The sequence below is a fragment of the Pterocles gutturalis genome, unplaced genomic scaffold (genome assembly GCF_000699245.1).
Source record: "Pterocles gutturalis isolate BGI_N339 unplaced genomic scaffold, ASM69924v1 scaffold32330, whole genome shotgun sequence".
NCBI lineage: Eukaryota > Metazoa > Chordata > Aves > Pterocliformes > Pteroclidae > Pterocles > Pterocles gutturalis.
In genome coordinates, this window is record NW_010144375.1 from 26,925 (window position 1) to 39,234 (window position 12,310).

Genomic DNA, 12,310 nt, shown 5'->3' on the forward strand with positions numbered 1-12,310 from the left:
ACGCATCTCCGATACAGCAATAATGCAAGAATAAAAAACACCAAATAAAACTACTAACAGCTACGTCAGCCTGAATTTCCTAATGTTTATTATTATCCAGTGCTTGCCACGGGGTTTTAACAAGATCTTTGGTAGCCCTATCTGGGTCAGTTGATGCTCTTTCCTGTAAATATGGTGATGAGTTACTCATAACAGAGATCTAATCAAAAGCTCAACTTTTCAGCCTGTAACTTGTCCTAAGTGTTATTTCAGAATGCCCTGTATTTTTCAAGTGTTGCTTTTTTTGTCCTCAGAAGCATTATCCCTGTCTTAACGTGTAAGAAATGGGCATGTTTTCATTGTGCTGTCTTTCTAATTACCTTATTTCTAATCTGCTGCTGTTCTTGAAAATTTTCAAGAAGGCTGTGACTGCTGTTTGCTAGGATTATTTTACTAGCAATCACCTTTTTGAGATGTTTGGACTGATTTGTTTTGTAGAGGGAGGAGGAGGTCCAAGTACAGCATAGAACAGCTGTCTTGATCTAATATTGAAGAGCTGCACATTCTGAGCAATATTTTTCTTTTATGTACTACTGAGCCTTCGTACAGTTTTGACTGAAGATTGAGACATCTTTGAGCATGTGGAAAAGCTGTCTGGGTTTATCCATACCTGCCCTTGACTGCAGTTATTCAACGTCTGCTTGATAGCCTTGGGAATTAGTTCTTCATTTGCCAGTCTTAAACCCCTTTTTTCCTTCCACCATGTCCGCTGTGTGTAGACAAAATTCTCCATAGTCCCGATATACTCTCAAACTAGCAAAAGACTTGACTCTCATGTAATTACACTTTAAGAACTCATCCTGTGCTTGTTACCACTTCATAAAGCTAATTTTTGTTTAAGGACTATCAATTCCCTGAATGTTTTTCATTGCAATTCAAGTAAGCAAAGTACTGTCTGTTGCAAAGGTTTTTTTCCTGTTCTGTGTTGCTGAGAGGTATTCCAAATGGCTATAACAAGACTTTCAAAGAATCTCACAGGAATTTACTAAAGTACCTTATCTACATGCATTTTATTGTGTTTTCTAATATCTTATAATACTTTAATTTTATTATGTTATAGTCTTGAAATCTGACCAAAGAAATATCTGAATGCTGTTTATAAAGATATACTTCTGAAATTTTAGCAGAAAACAGCATTTAATTTTTGTGGAGGTGATTAGATAAAATTCCTAGGAAAAAATACTGAATTTAACCTTCCTGGCAATTTACCAAACTGATTACAAGGTAATGAACTCTTGACTTTGTAGGATTTGTTTTGTTCCCAGTTTTTTAATGTTTAGATTTTTTTTTTAAACTATAGTAGTCTTTCTTCAGAAGTGTTCTGTTATGATAGCTTTATAGGTTTGCTGTACTATTGAAAGCATAAAACCTAAATCCAAATCTTTCTTCTTTCCAACTTCCCATTGATTATATCAGTTTACAGAATTGATCAAATTACATCTAAAAATCTGTTGAAGTTTGCATTTTTGTGCTTTCATAAAAACAGAACCACCACTGGAAACTGAGATGTGAATGCTAACTTGTGAATTATGCTCTCTTTTTAATTTAGACTGTACAACAAAACAAGGAATCAGAAGTATTTTCACAGACAAAGACTTTGTCTAAAGCAAGTCAAGTAAGTGAATAAATACTTCTAATAGTTGTTGTTTTTAAGAAAAAAATGGGGGGTGTGTAAAACAGTAGTAAGCAGTTGGTATCTCAGGTAGTCGTTGCCCGCTGACTGTATTTAAAGTGCTGCTATGAAGCAAGGGAGAGTTCCTGTAGGCTGCTATGAATAAGTACACTTTGTTGTACAGTGTGTCTTATTGGTGCTAATGCAGAAATGAGAACACATTTTTGGATTTGCAATTTTGCATTGAGTTTGCACCACTTGAACTGGTTTTTCTATTTTGTAAGCAAGCAGTACTGATGCTAAAATATTGCAGTAGGGTCTATTAGCCTTTAGCCCAACCTTAAGCACCCCAGCGGCATAAAATGCAATCCTTGCCTTGCTGTCTCTTTCAGTTTTCCTGAGATACCTTGTATTTTTTTCAAAAAAATACCAGTAAAAAAATGGAAGATAGAGGAAGAAAATAACAAAAAGCATCTGTTAGTGCAAAACTTTCTAATAACAAGTTTTAGTGATCTAAATACAGATTTAACATTACTAGAACTGCCTTTGAATAACAGTTCAAAATGTCAATATAAAGTTTCAGGTTGCAGTTCAAAAAATAACTGATAATAGTCAAGTCTTCAAGAATTGTTTTTAATTACCTTTTTGTTATATATTCTTTTCAGGATACCATCCATAATCTAATTCTACTTTTCCTTTGTCCAACCCCTTCTTTTTCAAATCTGTTAAATTGCTTCATTCTTGTCCAACTTGTACTACATAAAAGCAGTTTTAGTAGCATGCCCATAACTGATTGTGAAGGCAGTAAAAATGGTTCTGCTTAAAGTAAAATGCTGCTTTAGCTACTGGCCTGCTATAAGGCAAGCTATGCCGTCTGTTCATGACACAGTAAATAATTATCTAAATAAAGGCATTTTACATGGATTTTGGAATTTTAAGAAACGTGTGCATGTTGTATGGTAAACTGGATCTGTTGGTTTAAACATGTTGTCTGCGGCTGAAATCCCACGCTGTAAGTCTTCACAGTTTTAACAATAACAAAATCAATTTGCTAGTTCTGTTGTTTATGTTATTTGATACGTATTAACTTCAGATGGCTTGGCAGTTTTTTTTCCTTAAGATTTTTGAATATCCAAGGGGAGCTCTTTCTGCTGATGTATCTAACATCTTTACATATCACACTTAGTCTTGCTTTATTTTGAGTGAGATTGGCTTGTTTATTTTCTTTCTCTTTTTTTACCATGTTGGTCATTCTGCAAGCCTGAGGAAGATGTAGATTATCATACTGAATAATAATTGCAGTTACTAGGAGATGTCAGATGTGCTCAAAGCTGATGTTTATGCACATCCACTTTATGCAAATATAATATTCCTGTACATTTGCAATTCATGTTTAAAAGGAAAAGTGATAAAGGCATTGTGTGAATTTCTGTAATGAAATGGACAGAGACCTGTGGAAGAATGAGGTGGGAAGATAGTCCTCAAAATATTCCTGTCTCCCCTCCCCACAAAGGAAAATGTACTTCGAATGAGAATATTTCTGTGTACTCCAATGCTTTAATTATAGTTCATCAGTCATTTTAAATGTCTGTACTTCAAATTGTATTTGTTGGAGACCATAGAAGCAGGGGCGTGGGAAGCAGGGCTAGCCTTTCTGTAAACTCCTAAGGAAAATTATAATCTGCAAAACAACTACAGGCTCCTTTGATTACCTAGGTGGAAAGCTCATCTTTTATTCTATGTGTTATGTTTCAAAAATTCTGGAAGGTAGCAACCACATGAGTAAGAAGGAGTCTGCATGCAAGAATATTGAAGCCTGTAACCTTCTTCAGCTTTTAAAAGGAGAATTACTATTGATACTAATCTTCATAGGTAGATATTTCTTTATTAACCGCAGCTATTCTGTAATATCTGACTGGATAATATACTTGTACTACAATTTTTTTTTAATGCTTATCTCTCCAGCCTTTATAACAGAGTTCATTCTTACTGGACACAGTGCTTACCAATTTTCTGTTCTTTTACAGGTTGCACCTCCACAGTTTGTTACAGCCACAACTACAGTAACACCTTCAATCCTCTTATCTCCTAGTGTTTTTCAGCAATCGGCTACAAAAGCTACTGAAGTGGAGAATAAAGCCAGTTCTTCTTCACCTTTAACACTTGGAACAACAGAAATTCAGACTATACCTCCTACTGTTCTCAGTAGGTCTCAGCTTCAAGAAGCACTGATACATCTAATAAAGGTCCTGTCTTTACAGAGCTCAATTCCTGAGGGATGGGGTTCCAAGTACAGTAGCCAGTACTGAGAAATTCTGTACCCCTATAACTCCTTTTGCCCTGAAACGTTACAAAAGTTGTTCCCTTGTGCTGGAAGATTACTCCTCTCTGTACATGTAGCATGGCACAGCTTACTCCTTTTGGTTGTGAGATGGAGGACTTAGAAGGACAGAGCTGTACATTGCCTATGTCCTTTCACATCCATATGAACTTGTAGACAAGTGAGGAAAAAGTTGCACTAGTAGAAGCCCTGGTATGGGGATGGGAGGGCTTGGTTTTGTTGTCTTTGTAAGTGTTCCTGCTCTCCCAAGGAAAGCTTTCCTCTTTCCAGTTTCCTAGAACTGTTCTGATCTTGAACTGAAGTATGTGTCTTTGAAATTTCTAGGGCCTAAAAAGTTCAGTTGAATTAAATATGTGATGTTGGGAATAGCCATGCGTTGAGAAAATTTTGACCTCCAATGTCATGGTGAAGTTGCCATGAATGACAAACCATTATTTGTTAACCCAGGATTCTCTTGCCCTTCCATGTTGATGTTAGTAGAGCTTACACCCAAAATGCAAGTCTTAAAAAGAACAAACAATATCTTCCCAGCAGTCAAGTTGCTAGGACCAAAAAGGGCTACTACCAGATCCCTTCATTAGCTAGGTTGCCTGATTATCTGTTGTTCCTTTTTGCATAAACCTTTTTGACATAAGAATTCGTGTAAAGCACACTGCAATCCATTTCAGGCTGGCCTCATGCAGACTTTATTTGGGAGCCTGTTAGACAGGATGGAATTCTCTGTGTCTAAGGCTAAGGTTTGGGCTGCGGAGGACAGTGAAATTATGTGCCCAAGGCTGACGTAGTGACCCCTGTTTTGTTTGTTGGTTTGAGCATCCAGCATGCTTAGTGATCTCTTCAGTTGTCTTACCAGCTTCATGGTTCAAAGTCTGCATGTTGTCCAAAAAGCATTGCCTTTTGTACAAGTACGCAGCTAGTTCCCTTTTCTTAACTCAGATAGCTAGCACTATAAGGAATCCTTATGCACAACTTAAATGGCATTAAATTAAACATTTTTTGCATCTTTTTACTAATGTTTCTAATGTGTTTTTTTTTTCCCTGCAGAATGATTCCAGTTTTCTCAGCACTATTCATGAAGTCTACTTGCAAGTCCTAACCAAGAATACAGACAACAATAAGCTATAATTGAAGCTAAATCTGCTTAAAATATATCCATTTCAGAAACAATTATGCCTCATCTATAAAACTTAATATTTTTGTAAAAGAATATTTAGTTTTCAACGTCCTGAATTTGAACCTGTTAGGAAAGACTATTCTTTAAATACTTATGAAAGTATCTCAGAAGTGATCTAGGTTTTCACTGTGATCATCACCAGCAAACCTTTGTTTTTATTTGGAAGGGGACTTAAGTTGCATTTGAGCTCTCATTAGCATTAAGTGAATGTGCAACTGTTTGCTCTGGCTTTCATTCCTAGCTGTATTCACTGTTCAAGAATTACAGACTCAGTACTACTTAAACCAGCAAATACATAGTACAGGACACTATACCACACCCAAACAAAATTCAGTTGGGGGAACCTAGTTCCCATTTGAAGGACTAAGGAAAAGGAGAGCAAAATGCCTTGTGATTAAATTGGCAGGTGTGGGGAAGGAACAGATCTGGAAGCCAGGCCTTTGGAGCTAAATCTTTAACAAAAGGTTTAAAAATGCAATTTGCGCAATACATTGACCATCTCTCACTAATGCACATAAATTAATCTTTTAAATATTCCATTAATCTTATTTGTTTCTGCATCACTGACATTAAACAAGTATCCAAGTGAGTAAGGCCATTTGCTCTAAAAAGGCAAAATTTGAAATATGCAAAATCCTCAGTGATTGTATCTTTTGGGTTTTTTTTAAGCAACAGAGTAGTTCTGTTGCGTGTTGAAGTTCTCTTGTTTTAAATTTATAGTTAGGAGACCACCACTGGAAGACCCTCTTCCTGTCCATCAGTGTTTCATATAATTTAAGTACTTTTTGCCTTTTAACTTAAGGATGGACCATGTCATGGTTGTTTTTCATTCCTCAGTTGCATTAGTACTGCAGTGTTGAAAACTGTGCAGATGGGGAACAAATGCATGCTTTTCTGTTGCGCTCTACCCACATTGTTAGTGCACACTCATAGTCTGAAGTTTATCTTTGAAAAGTTACTGCTTCTTATATGTGATTTAGTAATTCACTAATGTAGGAATTTAACTGAATAATTTCCCATTTGAAATCAGAAAATTTCTAATTATAGTTTCTTATGCTGCTTTATTGGTTTACCCACAGTTTGTATTTATTTCTTAAAGGCATGCAAAGGTAATTAGTAAGTCTTCAAGTCCCAACTTTTTCTAGCAATAGTAGTTTTAAAGGATGTTTTTCCAGTAGAAAAGTTCTGGTTTACTGAGTAAAAAGATAATCTGTAGTGAGTTATGATGCACAGCTGGTTTCTTTTCCCTCAAGCACTATTGAAATATGAAAAAAAAATAAATTTGGCTCCTTACAACTCATATGTATGTATATGTATCATAAGGAGTAGTTAATGTTGACATAGTCGAGGTGCATGGCCATTTCATTGGAAACTAGTCGTTGAGCTTTAATTGTGTCTTGTTCACAAATTGGTATGTTTTAGATAGATAGAACAGATATTTAGATTTTTATGTATTTGATCAATTTTAGGTTTTTTTCATAGCTTTTTAGTGGAAAATGTCTTTTCTTTAGCACTACCTGCCTTCTGAAAAGCTCTTCTTAGCCTTTGAGTTCAGTGTTTCCGGTTAAAATATATAGTATTTTGTTAGAAAAATGTGCAAGATTCAGGGAAAGATGCTAATGTCATGCACATTCATCAAGAAATAAATTGGCTTTAATGGTAGCATTTGGATTCAGCAATATAAGCTCAGCCTTATTAAGGGAAGATAGGAGCTTCCTACATAAATTCTAGAGTAATAAAACTGTGTATGTGCATAAACAGCGAGACTTGGATCTAAAGTCTAAACTAATTTGTTCTGTTGAGTTTTTTAGAAAAACTTTTACTAAAGGGGACAAACGAATTAGCAGTTCCTCTGAACAAAAATGGATAGCCTAAACCAAATAGAGTTGCTTTTTATCTGGATTTAGTAAAGATGAAGTCCGTAACTTCTCACTTCTTATGGACAGCTTCTGATTTCTTCAAAAAAAGATTTGATAAATGTTTCTAAGAATAGACCTACTGGAAGCTGATAGTGCATATTTGTACTGTTTGCTAAATACAGTCATATCCAAAGATCTATAGAAATAATAGGAAGAAGTTGTGTTTTGAGTTCTTCAGTCATACACAGTTGACAAAAGTACTACTGTTTAGAGTAGCAATGCTGTTACAAGAGTTTGACTTTGAGTATCTTTAACTTGTTTCCAGCTGTCCAGGGACTCCCATAAGCAGTTGGCAGATCTTTACTTTGTTTTTGTAGTGTCTTAGTAGCAACATTATTGATTTACTTCTCCCCACCCAACCTTCAAAATTAATTGGAAGAGAAACAGAGTTGAAATCATAGTTACTAGGCAGGCATATTTTACAGCAAGCAAACCTGTTTGTCCTGAACACCTGCACGTTTGTTCTGACCTCTCTACAGACACTGGAACCAGCCTAGGTGTCATCCAATACACCGCAGAGTAACAGTCTGTGATTTATGACAAGTGCCAGGGTAGTGAGTTTAACAGGTAAACCTGTTAAATGAAAACTTGCATTGTAAAACACAAGCTCAACTACAGTGTAAAATTTGAATTTATTTTTTTAAATGTGGTTTGTGTTATTTAACAATTTTTTTTTTGTGGATTATTTTAACTTTTTGTATAAACATAAAATTACCAGCTTGTCAAAGTGCTTGATTACTGTTAGCCACATGTAGGGATACCTAGTGTGTAGCAAGTTACCATGGGTCATCACAGGAAATTTATTGTGACCATTTTCAAGTGATTTTTTTTTTTTTAACTACTGGCTTAATGGGATTTTACCTATTTGTACCAAGAATTAAAAGATTATTAGTTTAGACTACACTCTCCAAATTAATTGTACTGTCTAAGCATGTGTTTTGTGGCTAGTGTTGTCACTTTAAAAAAAAAAAAGGCAAAATAAAACAAAACCAAACCTCAAACCTAATCAAAGACGGTTTTAAAACCTATAGCTGCTGAATAGTTCAGGAAAATAAAAATTCTCAGTTTTCTAGTTAGACTTTATCAGCTGTTATTTAATAATGCAAAGTTTATATGAAAGGTGCCTAACAGCTATTAACTTAGAAGCAGTATATCTTTCCAAATTAAACAAGATTTGCAGAATGATTGAATAAAGTTAAAAAAAAATTAAGTGATTCATCTTGGTTTTGTATAAAAGGTTTAATTCTGTGTATAAATACTCAATATAATATTTAAACACTGATGATTGTAGCTCATTTTTGCTTGCATTTCTAATTGCTTCATTTTGGTACACTTCTGAAACCCATTATACGGTGTGTAGTCACTGATTTAATTTCTGAAATATTTTTGAAAAAAAAACTTTTAATTTGGGACTTCTTGTTTTTAAAAGTATTCTAAATAAATCAGCCACCTTTTTGCCAGGTATTTGGGTTGCTTTGTACAGCATATCTTAACAGGAGGAATGTGTGCAATATATATCACCTCAATTTTGTCCGGCAACATTACAAAAATGTTAAGATGCAATATCTTCCTTTCACTTCAAGTTGGAAAAATTGCAGTATCTCTGATTTGGTGGTGTATTTATTTTTATCTATTCAGTGTATGGGCATCTGGTTAATTATTTTTTTTTTTAAATGAATCTTATGTACTTTTACTAATTTCTGAGTGTTATCACTTTTCTGGATGCACCAGTTGTATCCATTTGCATGTTCTTTCAATATGAAGACCATGGGGAAGTAGGGCTTCAGGAAAGATTTCTGGAAACGGGGAATGAGAATAATTGTAAGTCAATAAATATAGATAATGCATCATTAACGTTTTTGGTATGGTATGGATTTTATAGCACCTATGTATGTTTGCAGTTATTAAGTTATTGCATAAATGTTTAAGAATGAGCATTTTTCATCCAAAATTTTGTATGTTTGCAAATATATTTTTGTAATAAAACTCTAAAACAAATGTTTCAGCACCTCCTAAATCTTCCAATGTTTCCTCTTCTTTCTAGAAGAAAGAAAGAAGCCTGCTAGAAGTGTAAGTCCAGATTTTATTTAGGTTTAATATTTTCAGGAGAAGAAACTCCAACTCCATGCCAGGGGCAAAACCAAATTGCATTTATTCACTAAAGAAAATGCAGCATGCTATTCTCAACTGTCCTTCAAGCAGGCATCTGTCACTTGTAACAGCTTCTGGCCATCCTCTGGATTGCTGCAAGTAGGTTTGCATTTTGAATTTGATAAATAGACCTATTTTCTTTAATGTTAAGAAATGCAGCTTCAAGTTCACTCTCTAAGTACAGCTGTAACTGGTTTTCATGCCTTTCCTTGTCACTTTTTTTTTTATGGTATCCCCTCATCCATCTAGACATGGCATATGATAATCCATTGTTGGTCTTTGATCATAGACTTCAGAAATTGCACTTGGCCTCTTACAATATCTGATTGGTATCATGCAACTGATCAATCCAAACTTCACAAAGTAAAATAGGGAAGCTGATGAGGAGGAAAACTAAAGCAGAAATTCTGTTGGAATAGATCTTGAAATTAAACAAAACCTTATGCCAAAGTCCCTCAGTCTTAGCTAGATGCTTATTCCCATTCTAACTACCCGTAAGAGCTGGAGATTGCGAGGCATACCGAATGTCGGGGGAGGCCACTGGAGAATGGTGTTTTCTGCTCTAGTGGTTAATATTGAACTGGCTCCTCTACTATATACAGGAGATTCTTCTAATAGAAGACTACAATACAGACAAGTACAGGAGTCATGGATTTACTGTTAGGTAATTGAGAAAAAGTGGAAACACTAAGGCCTAGAATCTAATTTTAAATCCCATGTTGTGTTGCCTATTTGGTCAATACTGAGGAAGTATTTTTTTCATTGTTGATGCTGTTAACCTTTTTGTCTTCTCTGGATCCAGGTATTCCTGGTTACTGTTATTTCTATTAAGTGCTCCCCTTTGGTTTGGAAATAAGAGAATACTTCTGACTTGCTGTGTGTAGCTGCAGCTAAACCCAGCACTGTACAAAAAATTTAAGCAGACCAAAATCTTTTTGGCCTTTTCTCTCTTGTTAGTATGTGCTCTACAGTCGTGTTTTCTGAGAGTGCATGAGAGTGTAAAGTCAGTCCTTACTATGAATGGTGATACAGCACTAGATAGAATCAAGGAGTAACCATTAGGCTTCCTAAAACTCATCCACTAAAATTCAAATTTTATTTGCAGGCTTGCAGAATGAAATAACACAGCTGTCTTTTTAAATGAAGTTGTAGCTCATTTTCATGGGCCATACTAATTGACGTCAGTAGACCCATGTATTTGGCAAGGATTCAACTCCATTGTTGATATACAAGATAGTCGGGGGGGGGGGGGGGGGAAACACTAGTATAGAGGGTAAGGAACCTGTCATTCATACAACTGTTCTTCATTTGTGAACAGGATGCAGTGAAATCACTAAATACAGTCTTTAGTACAGCTGAGGTAAATTTCCTCAAGTTTAGTGACCTAATCTGAAATTTAAAAATAATAGAAATTATAATTTATGTCAAACAATTTTGAAAGTTATTTTACAGTGCTGAAAAGTGGAATTTTTTTCTCCTATCTTCACACAACTTCAAGTGTGAGTCAGCTTCTTTCTCTCTTCCAGATTTTATGATTGAAGGATTTACTTTTGAATTGACCTACTAAATTAAACTTCAGTGATAGACCTGTAACTGAAATATGGCCATTAACTGTAAAGCTCATCTGTCATAAATTGTTATGCAACAATTTTTCACTTCCTCTTAGAACCCTTCTTCATATGAGACTCCTAATTAAGTTCAAAAAGCATTGGGAAAAGAGGGCAGTGAAGAGATAATATTTTTATCAGTTGCTGCATTTTTGAAAGAGCACTTGCAATAGAGTGAAAGGGAAAGGAGCAGTGGTAGAAGATCCTTGAGAAGTGAACAAGGGAAGGAATAGCAAAAAAGTGTAAATAAATGTGAAGGAGAATATTGTAGAGAGACAAGTATGACCTGTGAAGGTATTTCCTGAAGTACGGAAGAATTTAAGTTAGAGTCTTGTTTCTGTACTGCTGCATGTCGTCTTCATGTATTCCCAAAGCTCAAATGCGGTTTGTCTGTAAGAACCTCGAATATTTCAGGGAGTGTTCAGAAACAGACTGGGTAGGCATGATCACCCTGCTCTAATTCTTGAGGTAGTAATACATAATTTGCCAGGTCAGCTACAGGGATTTTTAGCCTCCAGTTATGAAGCAGCATAATTGAATTGTCTGATTCATAGCAGTACCTAATTGTTGTCTTTGCTTTATGGCCTCACATTACAACTTAAAATCTGCTGCTTAAAACAAAGCTGCTCATACCTAGTTGCCCTTTATGTTTCATTTTAAATAGATGTTCAAAAATATTTCTACCATAATCCATTCTTTGAAATTCCATGTTATGAAATCAACCTTGGGAAATATAACCACAAAGGAATAAGATTTCTTTATATGCTAGCTGAAATGAAAGCACTTGCCCTTAGGCCTTACTTGAAAATATGCAAGTATGTGATGTAAACGCACAAGTTGTGTTTCTTCCCATAAATAAGTCAAGAAGCTTTAAAAGTATCTACAGAGCAAAGATCTCCCAGCCTGTCTCATGTATGCAAAACTCTATGTGGTCTTAATTTAGAGAGCATATGGCTTCCACATCCTGCTTTGCTTCTTGTGGTTCATAAGAGGGATAGGAAAGGCTTAGTAGGTTATCCATCCATGAGGACTTCCTCATGTAGATTTGAGATTTATGGATAAGGCTAAGTGCCTTCTCTAGTTTACTCTTTAAGCATAAAATTAATTAGCTTCTGTTCTCTAGGGACACAGTTCTCCTATGTTACAAAACTGCTGTAAAGGAAGCTTCTGCTATCTTAAAACAAGGACTGAATACAATACAAGGGTGAAATTAAAGCCTACAGGATTCGGCTGTGTACAGAGTGTGTTGCAGTTTACAGCAAGCCCTGCTCCTGTTGTAATCTTCAAGATGGAAGACACAGGGCACCCGTAAGGAGAGAGCGCTGCCTTCCAATGACTGAATAAGAAAATCCTGCCACAACAGAAGCCCTCACAGAAAACACAAAGGCTTGGTTAGAAACACATGCAGTATTTTTAATAAAGGGTTGAAAATACAAATAAATCAATATTTGGCAGATATGAGGCTAG

At 35.4% G+C, this 12,310-nt stretch overlaps 1 protein-coding gene across 1 annotated transcript in view; it reads left to right on the top strand.

Moving 5' to 3' along the window:
• Nucleotides 1-5,117, top strand: part of DCP1A (decapping mRNA 1A) — a gene marked incomplete at its 5' end in the record, with an annotated part of 31,337 nt that extends 26,220 nt beyond the window's left edge. Inside the window, 3 exons of the mRNA XM_010085087.1 lie at nt 1,589-1,654; nt 3,679-3,897; nt 5,037-5,117. Of these exons, the coding sequence (XP_010083389.1) occupies nt 1,589-1,654; nt 3,679-3,897; nt 5,037-5,117 (366 nt within the window). The remainder of the gene's footprint in view (nt 1-1,588; nt 1,655-3,678; nt 3,898-5,036) is intronic.
• Between the last annotated feature and the right edge of the window lie 7,193 nt (nt 5,118-12,310).